Source organism: Callospermophilus lateralis, chromosome 10 (assembly GCF_048772815.1).
Source record: "Callospermophilus lateralis isolate mCalLat2 chromosome 10, mCalLat2.hap1, whole genome shotgun sequence".
Lineage (NCBI taxonomy): Eukaryota > Metazoa > Chordata > Mammalia > Rodentia > Sciuridae > Callospermophilus > Callospermophilus lateralis.
The window spans coordinates 75,729,924-75,744,457 of record NC_135314.1 but is presented as its reverse complement, the minus strand read 5'-3'; the positions used below and the strand labels follow the sequence as shown (position 1 = coordinate 75,744,457).

The 14,534-nt window shown below is 33.2% G+C and overlaps 1 protein-coding gene across 4 annotated transcripts in view; it reads right to left on the bottom strand.

Annotated features, from left to right (window-relative positions):
* Senp7 (SUMO specific peptidase 7) overlaps positions 1-14,534 on the bottom strand; it is a 138,903-nt gene that overhangs the window by 73,727 nt on the left and 50,642 nt on the right. For 2 of the 4 annotated variants that reach the window (XM_076868115.2, XM_076868116.2), the window contains 2 exons: positions 11,437-11,634; positions 1,600-1,794 (listed from right to left, as the gene is read on the bottom strand). The exons of 1 other annotated variant lie outside the window; for it this stretch is intronic. In XM_076868115.2, coding sequence (XP_076724230.1) covers positions 1,600-1,794; positions 11,437-11,634 — 393 coding nt within the window. The remainder of the gene's footprint in view (positions 1-1,599; positions 1,795-11,436; positions 11,635-14,534) is intronic. One more of the 4 variants, XM_076868117.2, reaches the window with a different exon arrangement.

The following is a 14,534-nucleotide window of genomic DNA, read 5'->3' as shown; positions in this document are numbered from 1 at the left end:
AAAATTTTTCTCCAAAAAATGTTTTTCTACAAAACATCTTCAATAACACTTTCATTTGTATAATGTTTTATGTGCACAAAGAATTCTAACATGTAAGAATTATAAGAGAGAATACAACAATTTTTAAGAGCATAGAGGACATTAAAAATTATATCTCGGGCTGGGATTGTGGCTCAGTGGTAGAGCTCATGCCTGTATGTGTGAGGCACTGGTTCGATCCTCAGCATCACATAAAAATAAATAAATAAAATAAAGGTATTGTGTCCATCTATAAATAAAAGTATTTTTAAAAATTACTTCTCTTTTTACATCTCAGGAAACTGAGGCTTAAAATTAAATGCCACAAGGATTAACCTAAGTGCACAAAATTCAGTGTGTACTGAACTAAGCATTGGGTATAAATGTAAATAAGACATTATGCCTTTTCTTTAGGGGTTTATGTCTAGTAGAGAAGCCAGAAACAAAACACCAATCATAATGTAATAAGCACACTTATAACATCTCCAACTATACATTAAAATTAGTAACTAGATAATTCCAATGAAATTCTCATTTTGAAGGGAGGCAAATTTAGAGAGGTCTATTAAAGTATAAAATTAAAATTATACAGATAATTGAGTAGCACTTCTGTGAAACTACAAGATATTTTCTAAAAGGAGAAAAATTCAGAAGTTCATAATAAATAGTTTTAAAAGACAATATTTGTTAGAAGAGTAAGAATTTTGTTTATAAGCCTTTAAAAAGGCAGCTATCAATATTTAATGTATTAGGCTTATAATGAAAATACAAACCAGAAGTTACCTTTAGATAGATCACAGGGTGGTAGAAATTAAGACCAAATCTATTTTTCACTGAGATAAAAATGGTTTATTCTATAGTTTGAAAACAGAAAAAAAAAAAAGAAGAACTTCAGGAGTTCATGGCAAATGAAAGTTTAAAAATCTAACAGAGGAACTGGGGATATAGCTCAGTTTGTAGAGTGCCTACCTCGCAGGCAGATGGCTCTGGGTTCAATTCCCAGCACAACCACACACACACAAAAAAAAAAAAAAAATTGTAGAATTTACTAAATGACATTCCCTTTTCCACAGATTTTTTTTTTCTCATTTCCAGTCCACATAGGTTCTTCTAGTGCTTAAAATAAAGGCAACTTCAGATTTACATTTCTCTTTTTAACACAGCCACATTTGTTAGTGGAATTCAGCTATCCCAGACCATTTTCATGAGGAATGCATTCAGTCATTCATTCAACAAAATATTTACTGAGCACTAAGTGACAGAGTTCTAGAACCTGAATATAACATATTGAAAAAGGCCAGATGAATGAACAGACATATGGACAGATAGACCAGAGAACAAGGGAGGAACAGAGTGATGTCAGGGAAATGGATTTCAATTATACCAGACAAATGAATTGAGATACTGAAATAGGTGACTAATTTCATTCACTGGCTGTGTCCACTTTTCCAAATTACAAGAATGGTAACCAGAGCACAATTTACCTCACATTTATAAATAATATATCTTGGGGAGGGGGGGAACAGGGATGGTTCATAAAAATAAATATCTTATTTTGAGTAAAATTATCACTAAACATACCTTTCAGATAAAAAACAGCTCTTGTGAGGATTTAGATTTGGACAAGATTTTAGGTTGCCATCAGATGATGAAGAGAGTTGCTCTGATTGCAAGTTGTCTGTATCACTCAAACTGGCCTCAGTTACAGGTGGGGTCTTTATGTATTTTCTTCCTAACTCCGTTCCCAGGACATTCGTCAGTATAACTCTGGGTATCCTGTCACACAGAATAACAAACACCATACTGTACTGGAGTTTTCAATTAAAAAAAAATATACATACATATATGTATATATATACATATATATATATTCTAAAAAGTTGAATTTTCATATCATCTTAGTACAAGTAAGCTATTAGAACTACATCACCCTAGAAATTGACATATGAATACTCAAAATTTTGTATCTTTTATTTCTAGAAGTACTTGCTTCTTACAAATGATGGCATAAATCACAGTATGCCACAATAATGTCTTTAAGTATACTAGTAGATGCTATTATAGTGCTTAAAATATTAATCCATTTTTCTCAAAAAATACTTTTTCTTTTCCGTTATTTATTAAAAACACAGATTACTAAAAGCCAATTCATCAAATCTCCTTAATTGTTATCCATATGCCACTAACAGTACTTTACTGACACTCTGTGAGAAACAATATACTTAGAAAAAAAACAGAGAAAGGGCCTTGATAAGAAACTATGTATTTATAATCGACAAATGACAAGTACCACATCCAACAAGAAAGACATCAAACATATTGCATCTATGGTAATAACAGATTCCATAAATAAAACAGCATGTATACTGGGGTTAATACTGTTATAATATTATGCTAATATTATAACAGCATCAGGGAGAGAGTCAATAAATTAAATATTTAGAAAAGCGAAGTGTATTTTTAAAGCTACAAACTTTCTAAAATTGCGGCATCTATATCTATACCAAATGGACTGTATAACTCTGAAGAGGGTTGTGTGATATTTGTTTGGTTAGCCAAAGTTGCTATTATAAACAAGATGTACTTTGCCACACTACAACAATGTCCTCAAGACTATTATTTGCTTAGTATGTACAAGGCCCTGGATTCCAGCACCAACTTGGCAGATGTAAAGGTGGAGAAAGGGAGACTACTATTTGACTCTGAACAGACAAACCCAAGACAAATTATTGTGATTTTTTTTTAAGATCTTGTTACTGAAGGGGATTAGCAAGGCTGGTGGAATGTGATGGTCATCATTATACAAAGTATATGTATGAAGACTTGAATTGGGTGTCAACATATCTTATATATAAACAGAGATATGAAAAATTGTGGTATATATGTGTAATAAGGATTTAATGCATTCCACTGTTGTCATGTATTAAAAAAATAAAATCAATTAAAAAAAGATCTTGTTACTGTATTTTTTTTATTTTGTCTTGTTTTGTTATCATGGTGCTAGGGATGGAACCCAGGGTCCCAGGCAAGAACCCTACCACTGAGCTACATTCCCAGCCGTTTATCCTGCTTTTTGTTTGTTTGTTTTTGTAATTGTTGTTTAAGAGACAAGGTCTCACTGTTGCCTAAGCTAGTCCCAAACAATTGGACTCAATGGATCCTCCTACCTCAGTCTCTCAAGTACCTAGGACTACAGATGCCTGCTTGCTATTTTTAAGGTTTTTCCTGCCTCTTCATTAAATTTCTCCTTAATTGTTATTAATATGCCACTAATAGTACTTTACTGACACTCTGTGAGAAACAATATACTTAAAAAGAACCAGAGTACTTTTGTTTAAGTGAAAATGTCAATCTTCACTGAACTTTGTTACATTTGTTATAGTACTCACAGGTACCCTGCTTATTCTCCCTATATAAAAACATTGTGTTCTTTTTACTATGTCCCAGACAGAATAAAATTTCAAAACCTTAGAAGAACTTTAGATTAGTTCTCTATTCTAAACATGAAGAATCAAAAGCTCAGAAAAGTTAACTATTTGTCCAAGTATAAGTAACACTTCATAGTGGAAGAAATTGGGCCTATTTTTTTTTGAGACTTTTGTTTATTCTATTCCAAAACACTGAATCCTCAATACTAACTTGAAAAGAATTCCAAATAACTGAGCTTTTCTAAAGATACTTCAAGAAACCCTTGGAAATATTCATTTCTAGCAACATTAAAGGAAATGCTTCAATGATTATATAATCTAAAAACAAGTGCTCATAGTAAATACAACTCCCTGAATTTAAGAGTTTGTGAAGGAAAAAAGGAAAGGAAGTCTGTCATATAGTGTACCCTCTAATCGTGAGTAAGTGAGGCAGAGACAACTTCCTCCTGACATAATTTAGATTTCTAAGGATCCTATTTACTATTATCTGCTTTGTATACTTGATGCCTAATAGACTTGACATAACTCTACCTAAAAATACTAAATTTGAAGTAGAAATGGGGGTCAATGTAAAGCCAGTAGAATATCTCAAGATTCCTTTTATCTGATTTTATACTATGTACTGTTACAAAGTGTATCACTAAAAGGAAATTCAAATGTGATTCTCAATGCTTTAGAAAAAATAGAAAAATTAGCAGAGAGACTTGTTATTCAAGCTAGATTCATTTTTTCCAAATAAATATTTCAGCATAAATAAAATTTTATTTACTTTTAAGAGATCAAAAATCTGATGCTGTAAAATAACAAAAGAATTGATAAGTGTTAGGCAGGAAATGTAGCTCAGGGGTAGAATAGTGAGGTCTAGTTTTGATCCCAGCACCACCAAAATAAATAAATAAAAAATGATAATTCTTTTATGGTCCTGAATTCTAAATGTTGCTCATTATGTATAAAAAAAATACTACAAAAACTTAAATATTTAATAATGAGAAAAATTAGGGCATATAAAGAGACACATCAAAGAAATGTCAACTATCCTCTATTATCTCTTTTTAAATACTTGGCTATAGCATAATTTAAGTATGTTTTAAAATGTTGAGTTCCTAAAATAAGCTGTTTCTCTAAAAGAGAGGACTTAGAATCAACAGAAGATTAGGCCTAAACAAAGTGTTGAAAATAATTGATCAGTTGAGATTAAACCAGCAAGGAAAGGGAACATTTGGAATTCTTTTCTGAATAATAAACAATCATCCAATTATTGTATGGTTTGTTTTACTACTAAATTTGAAACAAGAAAAAGAAAAAAGAACCAGAGACGTTCCAAGTTAAACAAAGAGTTAAAAGTTTCTTCCTAGAGGAGAAAAAAAATTTCAAAATTCAACCAAAAATCATTTGAAAAGATTATATTCCGAGCTGCAGTAGAAGGTACATCCATAAATGTCCTGCGAGGACGCTGAAATTATCAGAAGTTTCAAGACACTATCTCAGCATGTCCATGAAAACACTCTTACTTTGTAAAAAGATGTCAAAGGAAAAACTTAAATAATAAGTTGAATATTTAAAGGTTAATGAATTAAGTAACACATAAAATATGTAGTAAAGTGTAATTCTTTTTGTTAATGAGAAATAGTAAAGTTCAGCCAGATTAAGTGGTACAATGCCTGTAATCCCAGAAGCTCAGGAAGCTGAGGCAGAAGGATCATGAGCTCAAAGCCAGCTTCAGCAACTTAGTGAGGCTCTAAGCAATTCAGCAAGACTCTATCTATAAATAAAATATTTTTTAAAAGGTCTGGAAATGTGGCTCAGTGATAAACTGCCCCTGAGTTCAGCCCCAGTACCAAAAAAAGAAAAAGAAAAAGAAAAAGTTAAAAATGTAGAACAGTAAAAAATGTAAAGAGAAGCAGTATGGCACAAAATTAAGAGCAAGGACTTTGGAGTCAGAGAAGCACTGGTGCAAATTCTGATTTGGTAAAATAACTATTTTACCACCTAAGTAAGTTTCTTAGCATAATTGCTGCCTCCTAGCATAGATCACTTCATCCCTAAAATGGGAAAAATAACATCTACTTTGCACAGTTGAGATTAAATAGCAGGTTTAAAACAATTAGCACAACTCCTGGCACATATTAGACAGTAACAAATGGAAACACTAATTTTCATATTATTGAAGTCTTACTCAACCTTTTAAAAACAACCCTTTCAAATAGTAATTAACTGTTGCAATTTATTATGTTCTACAATATTTATCAAAATATGTTTTTAAAAAGTGTACAATTAGCTGGGGGCAGTGGCACACACCTGTAATCCCAGTGACTCCGGAAGTTAAGGCAGGAAGATCTAAGCTGAAGGCCAAACTCAGCAATTTAGCAAAGCCCTAAGCAACCTAGCAAGATTTTATCTCAAAATAAAAAATAAAAAGGGCTGGGAATGTAGTACACTAGTAAAGAAAGTGTCTCTGGATTAAATCTCCAGTACCTGCCCCCCAGAAGTATAGAAATGAACAATGACTATAATATACTCAGTTCTTCATAACACACAACCATAGCCCAAATACCTTATATCGCCTATTGACAACATATCTAATATAGGTACCTCAAAGGAACAAAGAGTGACAACCTTAGAGAATACAAATCTATAAAGTGATAATTTTACTCATAGTTCCAAAACTGTCTTTTGGAATACAACTATGTAAATTAGCATTGCCAAGGATATTCTAGGGCTGGCTAGCATGTCAAAAATTCCAAATTTTCCCAAGAAATTGAAGTAAATAAATGTATATACTTCACCTCTCATATTATTTCAATCTGAAAATTTTTCCTCAGGATGTAAACAGTGTCAGTAAGTAATATAAAATACAATTTGTTTAACTCTATTTACTAATATGATGAAACAACACTTCAAAATATTTTAAATATACTAAACCAAAGAAGAAAGAAATTTTGAAATGCAGTTAGAAATAGCTGAAATGATGCTGGCCTGAAAATAATTCCATTTTCTAATTGTGCCTCTTTATGCTTTTTCTCTCAAACTGTACCCTGCTTAAGTAGCAAGCTAACCATGATTTAGGTAATTTAATAAATGGAGGAAACTTTGAAAAACTAGTAAGAGCTATTAATATGCAACTTCATTCCAAGAGTAGTTTTTTAAAGAAATTAAGTCCTTGTTGAAAGATAATAATTATATCTGCTAATAAAGCTGTAATATAATAAAAAATTATAAGAGCTGGAGATGTAGCTCAATGGTAGAGCACTAGCTTAGCATGCATGAGGCACTGAGTTCAATCTCCAGTACCACAAAAAAAAATATGATATTAATTTAGTTTCATTTTGCTATAATTATACATAGATGATTTTCTAAAATTGTGACTTATGGCATTTTAATAGGGTTCCCATAAATGTATTCTTACTTCAAAATATACCTTCTAAATCAAAACATTAAGGTACGTAGGGAAAAGATTTAATTTCTGGATAATTTTTTAAAAGATATTCACAGATTTTCTAAAATAGCTTATTTTCCTTGTACCAACTAAATCTTAAATGAACAGATTAGCACTCACCTAGAATATTACTGGCTTAAGAAATATCATAAGGGAATAGGAATATCATACTATTAAAAAAGTTTTCTATTTTAGAATATGGTTTGGGGTTTTTAAATTGTGGGGGAGGGGGAGTTTTGGTTTTGTTGGAATTTTGTTTTTAACCAGAGATTGAATCCAGGGTTGCTTACTTACTGAGCCACATCCCCAGTCCTTTTAATTTTTTATTTTGAGACAAGGTCTCGCAAAGTTGCTCAGGGCCTTACTAAACTTCTGAGGCTGACCTCAAACTTAATCCTTCTGCCTCAGCCTCCCAGTTCTGCTGGAATTACAGGCCTGTGCCACAACACCCAGCTGGAATATATAATTTTGTAAGCATATGTAAATTTCACACACATTTAGAAAAATTACAAATAGCAGGAACTAACTCTTTTAATGATATTTAAATACATTGCATATGAATATAATATGTTCATATTTCTCTAACAATCTCTGGTGCCAACTGATGAAAGCAGAAGAAACACAGTTTACTTCTTTAGAAGCCTTGTATATTATGTCCCTAATGGGATATAGATTTTAAAATGTCTGGAAATTTTATTCCAGGAAAATAGATGAAGACAAGACCTATAGTTAAATGTATTAAAGCTTCCTTTAGCTGGACACAGTGGTATACACGGGTAATCTCAGCAACTTGGGAGGCTGAAGCAGGAGAATTACAAATTTGAGGCCAGCCTCAGAAACTTGGATAGAAGAGAATAAAAATAATGTTTTCAATGTAAAACAAGTTGAGTTTAGGATATCTGGACCATAGTTAAGATGTCTAAACTAGTTGAGGCCCTAAATAACAGTCAAATTCTTCTCAAAAATAAAACACAAAAAGACCTGGAAATGTAACTCAATAGTAAAGCACCCCTGGGTTCAATCCCTAATACCAAATAAAACAAAAACTTCCTGTATTGAGTATTTAGTATGAGCCTACTATTATATTAGGAACAAAGAAAAATAAAAAATAAAATATAGTCCTTACCCTTATGAAGTTCATTGTTAGAGAAACTAAGTATCACAATATAGTGTGATGAATGCTGATATATGAAGAGGGTTTTTAGCAAGACAAAGAGATCAAATATAAATTATGGAAGACAGACTCAAGGGGGGCTCTCAAGAGAGTGAACATGTGAGTTCAATGTTCAAAACCAAGAGAAACCAGTAAAAAGGAAAAGGAGATTATTTCTAAAAGAAAAACAGAATGCATAAAATAGCATTATATGTTCAATGAACGACCAATAGTTCCCTAAGTCTGAAGTACTCTGTAAACGTAGAAGAGTGGAAAGACACAAAGCTAGATAGAGATAGGCAAAGGGGAATCATCACAAGGACCTGTGCACCAAGCTAACGAGTTTGAACTTTATCTTGAAGGTTACATGGAATCACAGAAAAATGTTAAACCATTGAGTCACGAGTAAGACCTGATTTTTAGAATGAATACTTAGACAAAGACAAAAAGGAATATGCCAAGAAGAAAAAGTATGCACAGGAAGCCTCATCTATTTAATGTTATAGTAACAACAGCATAAAGTTATTAGGACTTGAGCTAAGGTACTGGCAGTAAAGATGAAGAAATTATTTCAAGATGAATTTAGAAGAAAAAAACAACCCGAGGTAAATAACTAGATATAAGGGTAAGAAAAAAATTTAAAAAGGACAATTCCCAAGTTCTAATTTGCAGAACTGGGTATACAAGCAAGGCATTCACTCAAATAGTAAGGGGATAGAAGAGAATAAAAATAATGTTTTCAATGTAAAACAAGCTAAGTTTAGGATATCTGGTCTGTAGTTAAGATATCTGTACTAACTGAATGCTAGTAACAGGAAAAAAATTAAAATCTCATTAGGGCTCTTTACTTCATGTAATATGTAAATTTCACAAACACATAATTTACAGGCTAACAATTCCTTATGGAAAAAACTATTCTTCAGAGAGAATGGAACACCACATTCTTTTAATTGAAAAAAGAACAGTAATGGGATAAAAGAATTGAAAAATGTGTAGTCATTTGCAGAAGAATTAAAGCTTCCTTTCAAAAGAGTTAAAGGTATGATCATTCTTTTAACTAGCTCCTTTATTACATCTGTCAGCACAGTTTGAGATTAGTTCTCCTGTACAAAGTGGGTAAACTGCTAAAATCCAGTAGAATGAGAGCAAGATGCTTCAAACTTACTTATATTAAACTATCTTTAAGGTTCACAGTATTTTAGAAAGCTACCTCTACATTAGGAAAGATCTAGTAAGGGAAGTCTTATTAAACTTTTTTTGGTTTTACCCTTATTAAGCAAGTTTAGAAGTTTTGATAAAAGTGCTACTTTTATTTAAAATAACTGTTCAAAATTAACAATCTTTTCCACTTAAAACATTTATATACTGTCATCCAGATTAAAGTTCATATATTACTAAGCACTGTCTAGTCAATAGCAGGTTCTTCTAATTGAAAATAAAGTGCCTCCCCCCAAAAATATTTATTTTAGAGCTAAAAACAAATGGAGATACATAGTTTTTGTTGGGTTTTTTGTTTGTTTGTTTGTTTGGCATTAGAGATTGAACTCAGGCACACCTGACCACAGAGCCACATTCCCCAGCCCCATTTTTGTATTTTATTTAGAGACAGGGTCTCACTAAGTTGTTTAGCATCTCACTTTTGCTGTTGTTGACTCTGAACTCACGATCCTCCCAGCCTCCCAAGTCACTGGGATTTACAGGCATGTGCCACCACGCCTAGCAAGATATATTAAAAATATTATTTTACAGATCACAAATTCTTAGAGTTACTTCCTTGTGTTTAGCTCAAAATTCCACATACAATCTTTTTAGAAAACCACAAGCAAAACTGGTCTTCTTAGTTTTCAAAATTAAACTGAATATTTACTACTAAAGCCTGGAAGTGGTATTTTTAAATCATATCCATTTTTTAAATGCATGTAAAATACAAGAAAGTTCAAAAAATCAAAGGTAGTGAGGATTCAGATAAAATAACATTTAAAGGTATGTTAAAGATGCAGAAAACAGGCAGGTGTGGCAGGTGCTGTCATTAATCCCAGACCATTAAAGAGCTGCTGGGGCTGAATGGTCATGGGGAAGCCAAGTAGATCCAATCTTTTGATGCACAGACACAGCAGCTGCTGAAGACAGCACTCAAAGGTGAACAACATGCCCATGATGGCCCTAATAAACCCCATCTATGATTGTCTTTTCCAGCTGGCCCAGCCTGCAGTCTAAGCAAGGAGGAGAAGGTAGACTGCTTGGTGCTGCAGCTGTACTGGGCTGGGAAGCAGCTGGAGAAGATGAACGGGCAGTGAGTGCATGAATGAGCTCTTTGTCCTGATCTGGGATGGGTTCCTGCTTCCAAAAGGCCTTAGCTCCCTGGCCCAGCTACTGCTGCTAAAGATCATTGAGTTCTGGGAGGCTGGCTGGAAGACCATGCCAGCTGCCCACAAATATTACTACAGTGAGGTTTCTGACTAGGTCTGGGTCAGTGCTTTCTCACTGCAGCAACGGTCTTTACTACACCCTCCTCCAAAGATGGCAAGACAGCTGCCTCTTCCTTTCCCTTTCTAGACTTCCACATCTCCCCACTTATGTCATGGTCCTCCCATTCCCTTCACTCACTCAGAGGTTGGTGGGGGCACCAAACAGATCTGTTCTGTCCCGCTCAAGATTGACCCCCTTTCCCCACAGCTCAATAAGCCTTTTCCCCACCACCTTCCACCTGGCCAGTCAGAGAAGAGCAACTCCTAACTAGTGCACCCTACAATAATTGGTGCAACATTACCTCAGTGCCTCAGTTTTCCCCTCTGTGAAACAGTTAATCACAGCCATCAGTAAGATACTTTGGGAAGCTGAGGAGCGCAGAAAGAGTACAGCTCACTTCAGAAACTGCTTTTTATACTTTTGTAAAAAAAAAAAAATGGTGGAAACAAGCCTATATCCTCCAATAAGTTTTAATAAATGGTAGTTCTTATATAATGTGTTACACTAGTTCAGATTAAAGATTTTCTAAAAACTCATTTCTGACAAAAAAAAGATATATTTGAAAACAAGAAATAGATATATACACATTGTGTGTATATATCTTATATGTAAACAAATGTATGTGTGTATGTATCTTCGTTTTATATTGTAATATACTAAAACAATATATACATGAATTAAATTATTATAAATAAGTTAAATGTACTAAGGATATTCATTTTTAAATATAACTCCATGTCAATTGATTTAGTGAAGTACAGAACCAACATCTAAATGAAGATTCAAAGTTTCAAGATTTGCTTTAGACCAGGGCATACCTGTATATGCAGATCTTCTTCCATATTATTTCCAACAATCATATTTTTAAGAGTATTGGATTTTTATTATTTCAAATGTGGTAAGTTGAACAAAATCAATACTGAACAACATACCTTTCAGATAAATTAAGGCTTTGATGAAGAGGTTCTAATTTGTGACATGTCTCTATGCTGTCAACAGATGTCGAAGGCAATGAATCTGATTGTACCTTGTTGGCATCATATAAATTAGCATCGTTTCTAGGTAGGGTCTTTGTGAATTTTCGTCCTAAATCCGTCCATAGAACATTCGTCAACATAACTTTGAGTTGCCTGTTACACACATAAATAATTAATACATTCCACACTAAACATTGTATAATACATGAATTTATCACAAATTATTAATATATTAATCTTTGGAAATCTAAATCTCAGATTTTTAAGCAATTAATTATAGTAGCAAATAGTGTTAAGTTAAAAAAAAAACCCTAACCATTCTCAAATACATATTAAAAAGTATGGCTATTTCATTTAAATTGGGATTTTCACCAGAATTCTGACAGGCAAACTATAATTGTGGTCACACATGTGTAAGCTGTTGAATTCCTGACAACCCATCCATACTTATTCACACTGCTAGTAAAACAATATACATCTGTAAATCTCAACACAAATGCAACCACTTTCTGGCTACAAATTTGTTTTTATTTTAGCAGAAAACATTATAAAAACTAGGGGTAAATAATACATCATCTACAGCCGACTTAGTCTTAAGATATAGATTTCATTTTACCTTTTTTCTAAAATGAGTAATTTTTTAAAAATTTTTATTATTAGTTGTTCAAAACATTACATAGTTCTTGACATATCATATTTCATACATTTGATTCAAGTGGATTATAAACTCCCATTTTTACTCCGTATACAGATTGCAGAATCACATTGGTTACACATCCACTTTTTTACGTACTGCCATACCAGTGTCTATTGTGTTCTGTTGCCTATCCTATCCTCTACTATCCCCCCTCCCCTCCCCTCCCCTCCCATCTTCTCTCTCTACCCATCTACTGTAATTCATTTCTCCTCCTTGTTTTTTTTTCCCCTTTCCCCTCACTTCCTCTTATATGTAATGTTGTATAACAATAAGGGTCTCCTTCCATTTCCATGCAATTTCCCTTCTCCCTCCCTTTCCCTCCCACCTCTCGTCCCTGTTTGATGTTAATCTTCTTCTCATGCTCTTCCTCCCTGTTCTGTTCTTAGTTGTTCTCCTTATATCAAAGAAGACATTTGGCATTAGTTTTTTAGGGACTGGCTAGCTTCACTTAGCCTAATCTGCTCTAATGCCATCAAAAATGGGTAAATTTAAAACCTTTATTATGCCAATCTCAAAAGGAAGCCTGATGAATACAAGCCATTTCAGGGATCTGCCTTATCACATATGCAATATGATATGATACAATATGTCTTTGGGGTGACAGTATTTGAAAAAGTATGCTCAGTTCTGGAACCATGAAATATAGTTTCTGAGTGATGTAAACAGGCTAATAGTGGACTTTAAACAATGTCAAATAAGAAACAACTGAAATAACCAGACATTTAATCAGAAATTTTATTCCCTAGTAAGCAGTTTTAGGCACTTTTTGCTTGTTTATTTAACAAACACAAGAATATTAAGAAACAGCAAGCAAAATTCTCATGTATTTTCAAGATAAAACAGGAAATCTTAAAAAACAAATCATCTGTTCACAACATGTACTTGAGATTATATTCCCAAATCATCTAGGAAGAGAGGGGAATAAATTCTAAGGAGAACTTCTACAGAATGCATTGAAACTTCAAACATGTAGAATTAAGGGGGGGGGGAAGGCTAAGCTATAAGGAATAAAGAGATGAGTAACACCTCTATGAATTAATAATACTTCATGCAACAAATATTTATTGAACATCTTCAAGCAAAACAATTGTGCTAGTAAGACCTAGAATCAGCAATAAACAAGATAGCATTCTCGATTTTATGGAGCTTACATTCCAGAGAATAACTCAATTCATATTTAATTATAACTGTGATAAGTGATATGAAGGAGAAGTTCAAATGCTACACCTCTTCAAATCAGGAAAGGTTTTACTTAGAACATGGCCCTAAAGCTAATGTGTTAAAGAAGGCTAAGCACTCTCCAAAGGAAACAGGTGGAAAATGGAAAAAAGGCCAAAAAAACGGGACAAAACACAAATGTTCTGAGTAAAGCTTTTAGGAAAATTAAAACAATTTACCCAGCTCAAGGGCTTAGAGTGAAAAGAAAATGTGTATGAGATAAGAATGACAATTAGGCAGGGCACAGTGGACCATATTAAGTATTTGAGACTTTATATGAACAATAATAGAAATTCACTAGTTTTTAGAAGTAAGATCAGAACTGCATTTTTAAAAGTCCATTTTGATCTTTTACAGACAATGAAATGAAAGCACTAAGGAGAAACGGGAATAAAAATGAATTCAAAGCGAGAATTGCTTACTTCATCAGAGGCACTTTAATGGAACTGTAGAAACAAAACCAGAAGACAGTGGGATAAGTAAATGAGAAAGGCAGTGAGGGATACAGCAAATGTAGATATTAAGAAATATGGCTGTGAAATAGTGAGATAGGACAAGAGCTGAAGATGTGGTATACAGGAAAGGGATTTTAGCTTGTTACTGGTTGGTTAGTTGGTTAATTTGAAATAGGAAAGATCTACATAAGTTTAATCATTTATGGGAAGAGGTTAATGAAGTAGGAAAAGTTGAAGATATAGGAGACAGAATAATTCCCACAATAAGATTCTTAAGAAACAGTATAAAAACAGTTAATATTCACTGACCATGCTAATATATATCTAGCACTTTGCTAAGCATTTTACACTGACTGATTCATTTACTACTACTCTCTGAGATAATTCTTTCACAGTTGAGGTGACTGGGTAGACAACAGAAAAAGAAATGGTGAAAATAAAATCCACAACCACTCCCAACTCCACTGCCAGTATACTTCACTGCTCTTCTATAGTGGTTTATGAGAGAAGGGGCACTCCTTTCCATCTTCTAGGAAGTAGAAGCAACACAGACCATTTCCTAAAAGTGATATGAAAGGTAATAGAATATAGGTTTGAGAAGAGAAACTGTTTCAAATAATCATTGTGAAGATGGGGAATACAAGTTTACTAGAGAGGCACAAAAGACTGTCTTATAGTTAAGG